General features: G+C 33.9%; 2 protein-coding genes across 2 annotated transcripts in view; one reads left to right on the forward strand and one right to left on the reverse strand.

The window, feature by feature from the left end:
• TEX9 (testis expressed 9) overlaps window positions 1-4,708 on the forward strand; it is a gene marked incomplete at both ends in the record, with an annotated part of 49,277 nt that extends 44,569 nt beyond the window's left edge. Inside the window, 2 exons of the mRNA XM_084239659.1 lie at window positions 4,093-4,227; window positions 4,631-4,708. Coding sequence (XP_084095785.1) covers window positions 4,093-4,227; window positions 4,631-4,708 — 213 coding nt within the window. The remainder of the gene's footprint in view (window positions 1-4,092; window positions 4,228-4,630) is intronic.
• Window positions 4,709-5,297: 589 nt separating this feature from the next.
• MNS1 (meiosis specific nuclear structural 1) overlaps window positions 5,298-16,836 on the reverse strand; it is a gene marked incomplete at both ends in the record, with an annotated part of 59,154 nt that continues 47,615 nt past the window's right edge. The window contains 6 exons of the mRNA XM_084240163.1: window positions 5,298-5,390; window positions 6,686-6,811; window positions 9,747-10,004; window positions 13,154-13,261; window positions 13,598-13,814; window positions 14,344-14,573. Coding sequence (XP_084096289.1) covers window positions 5,298-5,390; window positions 6,686-6,811; window positions 9,747-10,004; window positions 13,154-13,261; window positions 13,598-13,814; window positions 14,344-14,573 — 1,032 coding nt within the window. The remainder of the gene's footprint in view (window positions 5,391-6,685; window positions 6,812-9,746; window positions 10,005-13,153; window positions 13,262-13,597; window positions 13,815-14,343; window positions 14,574-16,836) is intronic.

Here is a 16,836-nt window from a genome sequence, read left to right on the forward strand (position 1 = left end):
CATAATAGTTTCATGGCACTTTGTATTTATATGCCATTTGTGATAATTCTCCACATTGATTTCCACTTCTTATTGTTATCACTCCTTTTATTTTGTTATTCCAAGTAGAGGTTTATCAACTTAATCTTCTTACAGAGCGAAATCTTGGTTTCATTGATCTTTCGTACAGTGTTTCTGATGTCTTATTTCCGCTCTTGTTTTTATTTCCTTCCTTTTTACTAATTTTTGGTCTTGTCCTTTTTCAAGTTGCTTTAGGTGTAGTATTAAAATATTTGAGATTTTTCTTGCTTAATGTGGGCCCGTACTTTAATTCTCGTCCCACTTAAGATTGCTTTTGCTGCATCCTATAGATTCTGATGGCTTGTATTCTTGTTTTCTTTAGAGTATTTTTTATTTAATTTCTTTACTCCAGATGGTATTAAGCATCATATTGTTTACTCTTCATGTATTTATGGCTTGTCCTGTTTTGTTTTTTTTTTCCTTAATAGTTGGTTTCTACCTTTACAGATTTAGGGTCAGAAAAATTACTTGGTATGAGTATGATTTCAGTCTTTGTAGTTTTATTCAGAGTTGTCATGTCCCAACATAACAGTCTGTTCTTGAAGTTGTGCTTTTGAAAGAAAAATGTGTTCGTGGGGCTTTTTACGGGATGTTCTATAGACATATTAAATCCATTTGGTTTATCTCCTCATTTAAGGCTAGTGTTTCCTTGTTTATTCTGTCTTACTGATATTCCATAGCTGGAGTACTAATATCCCTTAGTATTACTGTGACAGTACCTTTATTTCTTATAATTGTGTTTTGTCCATTTTTAAAATTAGGTGTTTGTTACTAATGTGTAGTTTTTCATTTTCTAGATACTAAATCCTTATATAGATCTCATTTGCAAATGTTTTCTCTCATTATGTAGGTTGTCTTCACACAGTTGATTTGATGCACACAATTTTTTCTTATATGTAGTCCTATTGTTTCCTGTGCCTTTGATATAATGGTCTTTTGAATGGTCTTAGCATCCTTGTCAAAACTTTTTACCTTAAAAGGCAAGGATGTGGAGATAGAGGAACCCCCCCCCATACACATTGTTAATGGGAATGTAAATTGGTGTAACAATTGTGGAAAGAGGTGTGGAGCTTTTTAAAACACTAAAAATAGAAATACTGTTTAATTCAGCAAGGCCCCTTTCCGGGTATCTATCTGAAAAATATGAAACCATCAGCTCAAGAATCATATGTTCCATAATGTTTATTGTGGCACTGTTTACATAGCTACGTTATTGGAGCAATCTAAGTGCCCACAAAATGTGACTGGCGAAAGATGTGGTACATATATATAGTGGAGTACTATTCAGCTATAAGTATACATGAACATTTGCCATTTGCAGCAAAATGTAAGAAATTTGAGGGACTATGCAATCACCAGAATGATAAATACTGGATGTTTTCACCTATATGGGTGATATCAGGAAACAAAGTAGATGAGCTGACAAAGCAAAACACAAACTAGTGTACGTTAACAACTGAGGTTACCAGAGGTGCAGAGGTGTGGGATGGTAGAGTGAAGGGTAGTATATGGGCTGTTGGTGTGCATATTTTGTTCATGCTCTTTCTGTTTTCTTCAAAGAAAAAATTTTGACTTTAAATGTTTGGATTTATTTCTGGGCTCCATTTGTCTACATATTTCATTATGCTAGTACCACACTGTCTTAAATACTCTAGCTTTGAAATAAGTTTTGAAATCAGAAACTGTGATTTCCAACTTTAATTTTTTTTGCAAGAATGCTTAGCTATTTTGGTTCCTTAAGATTCCATATAATGACTCAAATTCTGTAACCGCCACCATTGGAGTTTTGATAGATTGTCCTGAATTGGTAGTTAACTTTGGGTAGTGTTTACATTTAATGATATTAAGTGTTTCAGTCCACAATTTCATTTGTGTCTGAACAGTGTTTTGAAGTTTTCATTACATAACTCTTTAACCTACTTGATTATGTTTATTCCTATTGTTTTACTCTTTTTGATAGTATTTTACATGGAATTGTTTTCTGAATTTCCTAAATGTGGATTACTGTCAGTACATAGAAACAATTGACAGAGTTCACCTGTAAAGCCACCTGCTCCTGCCTTTTCTTTGTTGGGAGATTTAGTATTCCTTTAAATGGCTGCTTTCATTTAAAAGTTTATTTCTATAACATTAGTTGTAGCATCCCTGATTTTACTTGACATTATTTGAATCTTCTCTATTTTTGTTAGTTTAGGTAAATGGTTGTTAGGGTGTTAAATTCCCAGATTTGGATTTTCCAGTTTCCTCCTATTACTGATTTCTAATTTCATTGTACTATGAATAGTAAAGATACTTTATATAATGTCTTTTTAAATTTAATAACTTTTTGTTTTGTGAACCAACACAGGATCCATTCTGGAGAATGTGACTTGTACATTTGAGAAAAAAATGAATTCTGGTATTGTCGGGTGGAATGTTCTATCTTTTATAAATGCAGTTGATTATAGGGTTTTTCAAGTTCTGATATTCTGTCTTGTTTTAGCCATTATTGAAATTAGTTACTGAAGTCTACTCTTACTGTTTAGCCATCTATTTCTCCCCCCAATTTTGTTAATGTTTGCTTCATATACAGTCATGGTGGTCTAATAATGGAGACACATCCTAAAAATGTCTTGTTTATTTCATCTTCGTGCAAATAGCATGGAATGCAGTTACACAAACTTAAGTGTTATAACCTAAACACTAGGCTATATGCTACAGCCCATTGGGCCCACTATTGTACATGTGGTTTACTATTGACTTAAATACTATTAAGCAACATCTGACTGTATTTAGAAGCCCTGATGTTTGGTGCATATTCACCAGTGAGGAATAACCTTTTTATTACAGAATGCCCTTGTTTGTGTCCTGTAACTTTTTTTGCTTAGTCTATTTTGTCTGATATTACCATCCCTATTCTCTTTTGGCTACTATTTGCATGGAATATCTATTTCCATCCTTCCAGTCTACATATGTCTTTAGCTATATTTTGATGACTATTTACTTTCAAAGTTATTCCTGATAAGGAAATCCTGCTGCCACTTTGTGTTTTTTTGGTATGTCCTAAAGCTTTTTTCTCATTTAGTTTCCTAATACTCTCAGCCCCTCTTCCTGTCAGAGCCTCAGATGCTGTATTTTATTCCTCTGCCCTCTAAGCTCCCATATGTCCACCACTACTTTCAGCAGCCTCTATCCTGATAGCCAAACTGCCACCATTCCATTAATGCTCTGAGTCAGACAATACAGAGGTCATAAGCAAGTTTCACTCTTTCTTTCCATCTCAAGGGAATTGAAAGGCTTCATTCCACTGTGCCCAGGAGGGTGGAGGGTGAAGTGAAAGGGTGATCATAAATGCCACCCTTTATTTTGGTCACGTGTTTGCCTGGTTGATGCTGCTGTTTACTTTGAGTGTTCTCATAAAGCTACATTGGTGTGTATATTGTATATTTAGTGTTTCCATGGGTGTTCTGTAGGGGAACAATGGTATAAAGCATCTTAATCTTGTGAATGTCATGCTCAGTTATCCTTTAAAAAATGAACATATCTTCTTTATAGGTTAAGATTTCCATTTGGACTTCCTTTAACATTTATCAATCTTTGTGTGCTTAATAACTTACTAACCTGTCTTAAGGATCACCTTTTTTTTCCTGCACTGTCTTCCTTGTCATGAGCAGTAGCTGAATTCTCTCCGTAGTCCGCACCTATTACTATTCATGGATTCCTAGGAGTCTTAACATTTGCAGGCTAAGTTATTTATGTGTCTGCCAAGGATATGAAGGAAAATGCATTCAGATTTTGAGGCACCATTCTTTCCAGGATTCTTACCTGGAAATATTTACCACCCTGGCAGCCTGACTTGTCTCATTTCCTCAGCAAAGTTGATCCAATTTATGCTACTTTATAACTGAGTTGTTTTTTAAAACATTTTTTTAAAATGTGAGCTGATCATTAAGAGTTATCAAAGTTTTAGTGACATTTCTGTGATGACTCGTTTTATAACTTTCTCTATTAAAAGATTGCAGCATTCAAGAAAAGTTTTTTTCCTTTGCACAGGATATTGCAAATGAAGAACATAAAAAAATTGAAGCATTAAAATCAGAAAACAAGAAGCTAGAAAAACAAAAAGGAGAATTAATGATAGGATTCAAGAAACAATTAAAATTAATCGATGTTTTAAAAAGGCAGAAGGTGAGTCTAAATAAAACTGGTAAGGAAAGTATATGCAAGAATTTATTTTAGAGGATTCGTTTGCCTCTTGAAACCTTGAGAGAAAAGATTCCAAAACATTGCAATTCCCTTTTTGACACACATCATCTGATGGTAAGAACATGCATTGGTGGCTCTGCCATTTTCCTGTTTTCAAGGTTATTACAGTATCATTGAATTGTTCTCTCAAAAGTAGGTTGGTTCAATACTATCACTGGACAAATAGTCTTTGATAGGTTGATCTATGAGTACATTTACCATTTCAAATATGGTTATTGGACTATACATTCTTACAACAGTGCTTACAATTGAATACATCTTTACAAGTTTCCTATGTTTTCACTCAATGCTAAATTATAAAATACTGTTTTTTTAAAAAAAACAGATGCATATTGAAGCCGCCAAGATGCTGTCTTTCACTGAAGAGGAATTTATGAAGGCACTTGAATGGGGAAATTCCTAGGTGATCTACTTTAGTCTTTGATAATATCCTTGTTAGAACTTCTTTTGACTTCTGTCTTTATGCTCTACTAGCCCCCTTTTAACTGCACTATAAGTAATAAAGGTCTTTGAATTTACTTTTTTATACTATACAGAAAGATATTTTAAACCCAAATTCTAAATATTTATTTCCTTGGCCAAATCAGTGAAGAAAACACATAGCATAGCACTAACTGTAGCCCAAGGTGAACTGCTCTGTTAATCAGGATAAATGCTGTCTTGAGAAAAGGGGATGAAGAAAGAAACTTCTGGACAGCAGGTGAGTGTGAAGTTAGTCTCTTGGGTTTTAGCCTGAATTTTATCTACATGAAATACTGTAATCTGGTAGGTGTGAAAATTCAGCTTTTCAGATTACCAGTACAAAAACAGTATGATCAAAAGCAGTTTTGTTGCTAATTTATCAGAAAACACTTTTTATATTTCCAATAGAGATGTTTTAGAAAATCCTAATAAGATGGAGCCTTAATAATATTACTGAACAGTAAAACAAAAGTTACACTGACATCTACTGGTAACATGAAAAAGAATCCAAGTTTTCCCAAACGTTGGTATCACTTCTCTTCACAATTTTCGCGCCTTTTCTGATAGGCTTTCTGAAATTCTTCACCGAGCATATCAATATCATCCTGTTTTTTGAATACTCCCTACAAGAAAAATGTTTTTTGCATTAATTTGAAAGTCAGACTATTTAATTAAATGCTTGCAAACTAACAAATATAGATAGCAATTTATAAAACTATCTCCAAGTTAATGGAACTCAATATTTATTAAAAATTCACTACTTTTGAAAAATGGTACCTTGATATGCTGAGTGTAGATACCAAAACAATTTCCTGATTTATCAGCTCCAGCATAGGAACCTGGGCTCTTTGTACTACTGTAAGCATTGCTGCTTGGATTGGCAGAATGGGAAGAAATGTAATGTATACTGTGTGCTGTCTTGAAATAGTCCTGCAATATCTGAGGAAGGTGCGAGTCAAAAAGACTGAGCTTGGCTAGACTGATACATGGGACTGGCTCTTGCCTCATAGTTCTCAGGCTAATTAGCAAACATTCAATCTTGTTAGAATGAATCTAGCTTTAAAGAGTTTAGCCACTTAACAGTTAGCTCTTTTACTTTTCCTTTCTAGTATAGGTAAAAGACTCCCTAAAGCAAAATTAAATATTTACTTCTCTTGTAATCTAAAAGGATGTAAAGTATCCAAAAGGACACTTTAGGTCATTTAAAGATAGCAGGCTTATTAGGTCCCGCCCCTGCTTCCATAATTATTTCCTTACAAAAAATATATTCTGGGAGATTCTTGGGTTCAGATATCACTTTTGTCATCAACATATTCCATATTCTGTCTACCAAGTAGACTATAAGATCCTGTGGTCAGGCAATTACTCAGATTTGCTTCTCCTTACCACTGGATTGAACACAAAATTACACTCAATTTTTCTGATTGAATTACCAAATGGCACAATTTCTACATTAGGATGGAAATCTTATTTACATAAGTCCAGATGCTAAAAGGGCCTATGAAACTCATTTTATAGTATTTCATATGTGAAAGCTTGCTATTTCTTAAAGTACTTTCTAAACCAAAGTTACCTCTACCTAGTTAGTTATAACAATCTTCTCTCCTATCGGACAGCAGATCTGTCTCAGATTTAGTTCAAGTATGTGACTGTTGTTGGTATTACTTTGTACACAAGAAAATTCTGTAATTGGTATCACAATTGCTTCAGTTAGTTCTAGAGCACCTAGACTGAAAGGGGAAAAGAATCTCTGAAAGTTAAAATCAGTAAATATATATAAACTTCTAAGGATTTGCCAAGTCAAACTCCTATTTTGGAGATATCTAATAAACAGGACAAAATTCCACTTGTTGCCTAACAAAAGCCAGAATCTTTGAATTCCTAATACCGGTTATACCTTGAATTAAATATCACTTACTTTGGGGAGATATCCTAGTAATTTTGTAGCATGTTCTTTGAGAAGCTTTACTCTTTCTTCTTCAATAATTGCATTAATACATCCTTGTCTTCTTTGCTGCAACTGCCATTCTTCTATTTCATGTTGCTTTAAATATAAATAAAAGATGAATTTTGTGACTGTTTTAAGTAGTTTTCAAATAAAATTATACTTGCAATGAATTAGATAATTGATGAACTATTTATGGACACTAACGTCAAAAGATGGTAATGTATATATGTTGTGTATATTATATATTCACATATCTATATCTTTTACAGTCACTATTCCTTTAAAGTTACAAGGACAAGAGTTATGACTGGGATTCTAGGTAGGTCAGTACATGCTTTCAGGAAAACACCTTCATTACTAAGGGAATATTCAAAGAAGTGATTTCCTGCTTAAGTCAACAAATTGAGTGCTTACCATAAACCAGGCACTGAAGATAATTTTCAGTGTAAGATCAAAAGAAAGTAAAATAGAATATATGTAAAAGATAAAAATTTCATTTTTTTCAAGCACAGGCTTCATACAGAAAGGAGTTGTAAATATGCTTTTATAATCACCAAAATTATGTGCCATCAAATATGGAAGAATTCTGTAGCTTTGAAAAGTTCTCAGGCTTAATTGAACTTTTATGGAATTGTATCCAAATCATTCTATTGGATAGGGAAGAATGCTAAAGGCAGAAATTGGTTAAATTCTTGTGAAGGATTACTTTTAAGTAATATTGATGCTAAACTTTGAAATAACCAAGTCATTTCTTCAGACAATTCTTATCAAAGTCATTTAGATCAGAAAGGGTATTTTCTTTACTACAATGGGAGTCAAGCTCTTCTGTATTACCTCATAGCTCTTCAAAGTTACAGAAGATGGGAGATTTCAGCCATATCCATTGCTACTTAAACATGGAATGGCTTCTCATGAGAATATCTTGTTTAAAATCATTAGATGTATTTGTTTTAACAAAATCAACAGTAGCATTGAGAGCTAACTGCAGAAAGATTTACAGTGTCATTCATCTTGCTATTGAATCAAAGGGTTGAGTTGATCTCATTTTATCTAAAATAAGGTAATAGACTCTAACATGGAATCATTGTACTTGAAATTTTTTTTGTAATACTTCCTTAGTCATGTGTGATCACAACAGGACTAAGTTTTTATTAGGGGAAAATAAGCAAGTGTCATGTTGAGAGGAAAGCTCACCTGTTATATTTATCTGATTACGTATGTGCGGTTTAATTTAGGTAGTATATAGGCTTTTCCTTAGGGTAAATAGTTGAGACAAACTGTTTTTCATACCTTTTTTGAATTGTTACAGATAGTTTTATGAAATGGAATATCTCTGAAATCTAAACAGACTTAAAAACTATAGAATTGTAAATGGAATGCATTAATGCCTTTCATGATCATGAAAACCCAGCCTTAACCCTTGGCTCAAAATTACAATGTGACCCAATCTTGCTGACACTTAAAGCTTCATATTGGAAACAGTAACAATTTAAAATTATGCAAATTATCTAAAAGTCCTATATTTTAAAGTTTTATTTATAGTTGTCTTGCTAACTTTTCAGACTGATTATTATGGTCTATAGTTAAAGTCAGCCACACATGAATATTCAAAGCCTTCTAGATCAAATTGGAAAGCCTTTTAACATCCTTGATTACTGTGTTCTGACACTGTTAATCACCTTATTGATTACTTTTATTAAAGTACATAACCAATTAGCCAGGCAAAATGCTAGGTACTTTATATGTAATTCTACATATAATTGGCTTATATCAATGCTAAGGGGTTAGAATTCTGTGCTGTAGTAATCTACTTGGTTTAAGGAGAACATGAGTTGGTTTTTCTTTTTAAGCATAGTAACTGGTGTCAGATGAACTCGAGTCACAAGGAGACCAGCTAGAAGACCATGTCAGTAGTCCACAGTAATGGTACTGAAAGTCTGAACTAAGCTATGAAAAAAAAGATTTAAGCATTATTGCTGATGTGGAATCAATAGGACTAAAAATTATTAGATAGGAAAGGGAAAAAATACAGGAATGATTTTTACAAGGTAAAGGTAATAGGCTTAGGTGACTGAGTGAATATGCTATCTTTAACCAAGATTCAGGCTACAGAAATTGAAAAACTTCAGTTCACTTTTACAAAACTTGTGAGAATTTAGGTTTCTAATATGTCCTTTAGGCATTTGGAAATATGGCAACAGAACTATGGCATGAGTTGAATAAAAACAGAAGAGCCAAAAATTGAACCCTAAGTAACCTAACATTTTATGCAACAGCAAAAGACAGCTGATCTCTCAGTCATCCAGATGGCTTCATCTTTCTGACCATTCCTTGACCTTGTGGTCACGATTTTTCCTTTTACCTCCTTAGTCAGAATGTTCTCCAAAACTCAGTCCCTGGCCATTTGACTGTTTGGAGGAATCAGCTTGAGCCTCTCTGCATTTCTAAAGAAAACTTAACCTAAGCTTTGCTCTTCTATTTTACTGCCTTGAGGGTATTTTCAACTTGCATTTCTATTTCAAACTCAACTAAAGCTGAAGTTATATATCTTTGCTCCAACTCAAAACATGACAGCATTTGTATTCAAGTTTCTCATAATTGAAACCTTTGAGTTATTCTAACTCATCCTCCTACTTTAACCTGTATGGTCAATTTAAAAAAAAAAAAAAAACTAAATAATAAACTCTTTTCCTTTAACTTGTTCCAGTCTAGGTCTTCATCACCTCACTCTTAGGTTACTATTTTCTCCACTTGTTAAAGATTCTATTATGGTAAAAAGCCTCTAGAGCTGACATCGTGGCTCTTTTATCAGGATTTCCGTAATTATTCTAATCAATCTCTAACACATAGAAATAAGCAATATTTTCTCTACAGATATATATAAATATATAGTATGATTAGTAGACAGACCTATAACATTTGGCAAATAAAAAGGTTCTCATGTAAATGTTTAGTAGGTGAATAGATGTGCTGATTACTGTTCAATGATAAAATTAAAAAAAAAAAAAAAACCCCAGAAAATATCTCTTACTTTGTCAGCAAGGAATTGGTTGCGACGCTCTTCAATCAGTTTTTCCACAGCCCTCCTGTGTTCGAGTTGCTTCATTCTTTGTTTCTGAGCATTCATTAATTCTATTCGATCATCCTCAGCAAGTTTGGCTAGCATTGCTTTCCTGAAGACCTCCTCTTCCTCCTTTGCAGCCTGGAGTACTATTTCCTTCACTGCCATTTGGTCAATAAAGTCTTGCTTCAACTCTTTTTGTTTTCTCAATTTCTCTTCTGCTTCTTCCTAAACGGTAATACATAGAAAAGTTAATTCAGTAACTTTCTCTTTAGCAGATATATAAAAGAATGGGATAGTTTCGTTAAGCTTAGTGTTACAATATGAAATAAAACTGAAAACGTAATCCTTTTGAAGATAACACTTTGCCCCATCCTTTAAAACAAATTGGCTACCAGGATATTTTGGAATGTTAATTTGTATATGTTTACCTAACTACGTTGGAAAAAGCTGACTTTAAAATTATTTTGCACACCTAACTGTATAAAAACTGGTCTGAAATTTGTACCAACTAATTATCTTTTCAGGCTTCCCTGAAACTTGCTCAAATCACTTAACTATTTTTCAGAACATTAATCTTGCAATGATAATCAAATTTTCAGGGAAATTCAGATTTACTTGAAGTAAAGTACTTTTCTGCAACATTTATGAAAAATTTCAAGCATAACCAAAAAATTCACAGTAATCACCCCTGATTAACACATATATTCTATCAATAACATTTTTTTGCTTTTAATTAGGAGTGATGTAAATTTCAAATTCTTTCACCAATGTTGCTCAATTCTGACACAAATGCCAAGTAGTCCAGTATCCTAAAAGCATTCACAATATTTCCCTGACATCAAACTGTATGGTCAGGGCTCTTCAAAGTAACGCAAACTAGAAGGGGTTAACTACAGATCATCGGGAGGACCAGGAAATGTAGCTGCCATCCCAGTGCTCAAATGTCATTCTGGCTCTACCCAAGCTATGCCCAAAGACGTGCTCATGCTGCATGTGGCTGCCATCTCATGTAGCTCTCTTCCATGTTCATACCTTTGAATGGGGGAGAAGGCTGTTGGAATTAAACCAGGTTATATGAAGAATTCTATCTAAAAGAAATGAAATATAATTTTAACTTGCCTTTACAAGACAAAAATGTTTTTAAAAAGGGTTGATATAGGTTTTAAGAGAGTCTGCAGTATCAGCTATAAAGATTCAGTGATTGAGTATTCAATCTCTTCACTTCTCTCCAACCCCCTTTAAAAAAGACTTTTCATAAAGTTTTTTCTAGGAGGTCTAACTCATTTATCTCTTTTTGGCCTTATACCATTTATTTGTTCCACCATTTATCTCATATGTACATGCCTTATCTCTTCACCAAAAAGGGTGAAGAGTATCTTTGGGATACTGGGCACGTAGTGTTTTTATAATACATAGTTTGTGCTTAGCTACCATATACAGACATTAAAAGACTCATTGAAGGCAGAGATACTGTCTCAGGTTTGGAATCCTCAGAGCTTACCATACTTTGCACACAGAAATTTTATAATGACTTGAAATTGACATTTCCTGGCATCCATCTCCCATATAAATTTTAGTTTAATACAATGGTGAAAACATCTGGAAGTGTTTGGCAAGATAAAACATCATTGTATTTCTTCAACAAGAAAAGTGTTCATGTATTCCTTAGATATGGCTGAATTGGGATTATGTAGATATAAAATGTAAACTGCATAATCTTCCTTTCTTTTAAGTTCTAAAATCCATGAGATTTTAGATCCCTTATCTAAATAATTTGAAATATTTTGCTATAAAACAACTCTGAACAAGAAATTCCGAGGTATCTTAGTTTGAGTTTTACTCTGAAAGGAGATACTTAAGGTTATTTATTATCCTCACACTAGTATAAGAAGAAAACTAAAATTTAATATTTTTCCTGAACATGCACATTAAAAATTCTAAATGAAATTTTAGAAAACAGATTCCAGCAATGTATTAAATTATACCAAGACTAAGTGGGGTTGATTCTAATGATGCAAAACTGGTTCCATTCTCAAAATATCAAGTCAATTCACCATGCTAAAGAAAAACCACATGATCATATCAATAGACATAGAAAAAGGACTTGACAAAATTTAATACCCTTTCATTTAAAAATAAACCTGAAAAATAGGGATGGGCTTCAACTTAGTAAAAATGTTAAGACAGGCAATACAGAAAGCTTAGGTCTATTCTCATCATCCTTAACATAGGGGTAGACAGTGAAATGGGCAATATAAGGTGAACTAAAACTGATCGTATTTGTATATTCATGACTATAGAAAAAAATGCAAATTCAACAAAGCCATGAGATACAAGATAAATGTCAGTTTGCTAGCAGTGAGTATATAGACACTGAAATTAAAACAAATTCCATTTATAATTGCTCCAAAAAAAAAAAAATTTAGATGTAAATCTAACAAAACATAGGATTTGTGTTCTGAAAACAATATGATGAAAAATTCAAAGATGATCTAAATCGTCAATGTGTTCATGAAATGGAAGATTCAACGTGTCAATTCTCCCAAAATTGATGCTCAGATTTAATGCAATTCCTATCATCAAAGTACTATTTGTAGATAGAATCAGTATAATGCTATAATTTATATGGAAAGACAAAGAAACCAGAAGAACTAAAACAATCAAAGACTTATTAAGTGGCCTCAGTTATCAAAACTGTATGGGATTGGTGGAGGGGGCCACACATAAATACAAAAAAAAAAAGATCCCAGAAATGGAATCATACAGATATGCTAAATGTGTTTTAATAAAGCTGCAAATCATTTTAACTTGAGGTCAACTTTGTTATTGTTTTACACTACAACCTGTGATTTCATGGTTAAGTTATACAGCCTATTAATGAGGAAAATATACAGCATAGTTATAAATCTTTTAAAATCTCTGAAATCTTCAACTGTAATTTTGGATTTGTCTTTCTCTTTTTGCTTTTAATAGTTCAGCTTCATGTATTTGAAAGCTTAATGTAGGTTCATATACCTCTAGCACTATTATATCCTCGAGATGAATTTGCCCTATTATCACGAGTTCCACTCCAGTTTGCTTCTGATTTAGTATTTGTATAGTATCAATATATCTTTCTGCTTTTAAACTACATGTGTCTTCATATTTAAATTGTGTTTCTTTTACACAACATAGTTGCATCATGTTTTTTATGTACTTTGTGAATGCTGCCTGGATCTAGCTTTTTTTTAAATCCAGCCTGAAAATTTCTCGTCATTACAATGTTTACACCATTTACATATAGTGAAATTATTAATGTTAGTCTGTTTAAATGTCTGGGTTCATCTCAAATTATTATTCTCTAGGTTAATACTTCCTCAACTTCCAAAACTTACTTTTAGTTTCTTCTTATGTATTTCAGCTTGTTCTTCCTGGTATAATTCTTGTCGCACTTGTTCCAAATCTTCACGTTGCCGCAGCATTTCTTCTAATTTCTGAGTCAGCTATTAAAAAAAAAAAAAACCACCACAACACACACACACACACACACACACAGTAACCAAATTCTCTAACAGTTCAGGATTTCTGCAGTGCTAAATAAGTGGTTAGTCAAACAAAACAAAACCAAAAATAGACAACTATAAATCAGACATTCTGCAGGGGAGGGGGAGAGAGAGGGGTCAAAAAGAGGGCGGGAAGAGCACAAGGGACTATGGAGATGGTGCACGGGTGAACTGGTGGTGGAAACTATGGGGACTACTGAGAAAAGCAAACACTAAAGAAAAAATGAAAAAAAGATGTAAAATATAAATAAAAGAAAAAAGTGGTTATTCAATTACTGTATTCTGAAGCTGTATCCTTTTTTCTTCACTTTCTTGAACTTTGGCCATGCGGTCGTCTTCTCTTTGTTGCTGCATGTTGGCAAACTCGAGGATCTTCCTGTTTTCTTCTTCCATTTCCTCACGTTTTTTTTCTCTCCAGAGAGCCTGCTCTCTCTGAAACTCTTCTATATACTTCCGAGTTGCATTCATTTTTTCCAACTTCTGTTGTCTTTCCCTAAGAAACAGTAGCGTTTTATAGTAACAGAAATAATCAGAAAGTGTCATTTCTTTTAGTCAGTAAAGGGGAAAGGTGCTTTTTCCTATTTTTCTGCTTGTTTATTCATTCATACAACACTAAAATTCGTACCACATCATATAATAACAGGTATGAATCTTCTCCAATTACTACTTGTGCCTCTTCTGTAATCTTTGAGTGAAGTGTCACGCATCTCATTTCAAAGACTATACCCTGTCTACCTAACTTTCAGAATACTCTACACTTCAACTGTCTAACAAGGAAATTCATCAAAAACAAGTCCTCTAACATATGATATGGGCATATGAAACAAGGGTTTAGTCACTCAGTCACGTGCTAAACATTAGTTATCTGATAATTACCATGTAATCATTTGTTATGTGATCATAACATCTACTGAGGGCTAACTATGTGTCAGGCAATATTTAGGAGTTTCACTTCTTCCCAAGAAGCCTAAATTAATTTCATATACCTATTTAGACATGTAAGAAAGTTGGGATAAACTTACAATTGATCTTCTTCATAGATTTTTCTAACAATTTCATCAATCATGAGTTTTTCTTTCAGCAACTGCTCATAAGCTTCCTGCTTTTTTCTTTCTTGTTCTTCAAGTTGCTTCTCTAAGTCAAGATAGTACTGTGCCTTCACTTTATTTCGTCTGTCCTCTGCTGCATTCTCTTCCTTTATTACTCGCTCTTGTTCTTCCATCATGGTTTTGGCTATTTCAGCATCACGTTTCTGGAATTGTAACAAAATTCATCTTTCCATTTTCACATAGGAGCGCAGTATATCATAATATTTTTGAATATGTAATTGTATATTATAAAATCTGTTACATAAAATATTTTCACCTGTCTGGTGAAAAGCAAAGGAAAGTCACTACCACTTAAAGGGCTTAAAGAATGAATCAAACCCTAAAGAGGCTTTTCTATTACTTCAGGAGCTCCCTAAGGTAATATGTGATGAAGATAGTAACTCCACATTTGGAAAACAGTAAGTAAAAGTAGAAATCTTTATTAAATCTTAACGATGTTAACTGCCAGATCAGCAGTCATCTTTTTTTTCCTATTTAAAACTTGGAGGCAATTTCTACAATTTTAGTTCCATTTTGTGTCAGCTGCATCTCAGAGTAAGGATGGTACTTTTTCATACAGGTGTTTTATTAAATAGGTGTGAGCAGCTCTGTTACCCCAGCCTGAATTTTCTTTCCTACCACTGACTTTCAAGTCTGCCCTTTCTCATTTATTAAAGGTCCTTTGTAATTATTTTTAACTTAAATGGGTGGCATATGTCACTGTACCTCTTTTCTATAATTTTTAATTCACTTATTAAGGCATTCCCTGAGTTACAGTATTGCTTCCTGAAGGGTAAATGCCTTGATTTGAGCATTCTGAAATCATTTTTAAAATAAATTTTAAATTAGAGCCTCCCTGGTGGTGCAGCGGGTTGAGCACAGCGCTGTGAAGCTGTCCGCAGCCTCTGCAGCACAGGTTCGATTCCTGGGCGGCCAGGGAACAGACTTCTCCTGCCTCTCCTGCTGCTTCCCTCAGCATTGTACTTCAGTCTTTCTGCCTGTTCTGCTCCCTGCTTTGTCTCTGGTGAATTCTCTCACCCTCCTGCATTTCTGGCATGTACCCCAGCTCTTGTATAAATAAATAAAATCTTAAAAAAAAAATCTCATTTAAAAAAGTTGAAAAAAAAAAAGTAATGATCCATACTCAACTACCTATTTAAAACTCAACCTTCTGATTACACAAGAGCCTCACTCCATTGGCAGTCCTTCAAGAACACATTGAAAAGCTACTTTAGGGCCTCCCCGGTGGCCCAGCAGGTTGAGTGCAGCGCTGTGAAGCTGTCCACAGCCTCTGCAGTGCTGGTTCGATTCCTGGCTGGCCAGAGAGATTCCCACATGGCAAGACAGAACTCCTGTCTCACCCGCTGCTCCCCTCAGCAGTGTAATTCGGTCATCTGCCTGTTCTGCTCCCTGCTCTGTCTCTGGTGAATTCTCTCACCCTCCCGTGCCTCTGGCCTGTATCCCAGTTCTTGTATAAATAAATCTTTTTAAAAATTTAAATATATTGAGATATTGAGGCAATCTGAAAATTACCCTTAACCATTTTATCACATCCTAAATGCTAGAATGATTAGCAATATCAGGCATAGAAAAGAAACAGACTAAAGTACAAATGCCAAATTTCTGAAAACCATTCCTGATCTAATTGATGCCTTTAACACATACACTGATAATATGATCTGATCAAGTTTTTCTTTGCTTGTTTTCGTAACACATTGTACTAGGTTCTTTAGAAAAAATATGAAATTACAAAGACATTTATGAACAGATTACCACATACTTATGGATGTATATTGTTCTCATTTCAGATAAGAAAATGAAGGTGCAGCCAAAACTATAACCTCGATATTCTAACACCTATTCCCCCTAGGAGTATTTGACTTTAACTTTTTGTGGGTCAATTTTAATCAAAAATAGCAGGGCTTTTAGGAGTCAGATTAAAATATCTAAAACTTCCTTTAATAACCTCAATTATCAGGATAATTAAAATTGCAAACTACTGGTCCAACAGTAGATTGTTTACGTTCCACTTTAATTTTGAAAGGGTAGAACAGAACTACATCTGTAGTAATTAAAGTCTCCTCACACTCCCCTCCCACATCCAAGGTTATCACTGTTAACAGCTCTCTGTGTAACCCCCTCCAGACTTTTTCTATCCTAACACATGCACTCTGGTCAATATTCTTATTTGATGCCTTTGCTGTACTGTACTCTTTCAGCATTTTGATATTACTCCTCTCATGGTGGTGTACTGTGTGTGGCTATGTTCACTTGTGCATATAAATACATGTTTATATATATACACATAAGTATCTGTACAGGTTTTTTTAAAAAAATTCAAATGATCTGTGATACGTATTATTCTCCAACTTGATTGTTCTACAACTCGTTTTTTTTTAATCCATGGTATTCTAGCCAACTTCTCTC

The sequence above is a fragment of the Talpa europaea genome (genome assembly GCF_964194135.1).
Source record: "Talpa europaea genome assembly, chromosome: 8".
NCBI classification, from domain to species: Eukaryota; Metazoa; Chordata; class Mammalia; order Eulipotyphla; family Talpidae; genus Talpa; species Talpa europaea.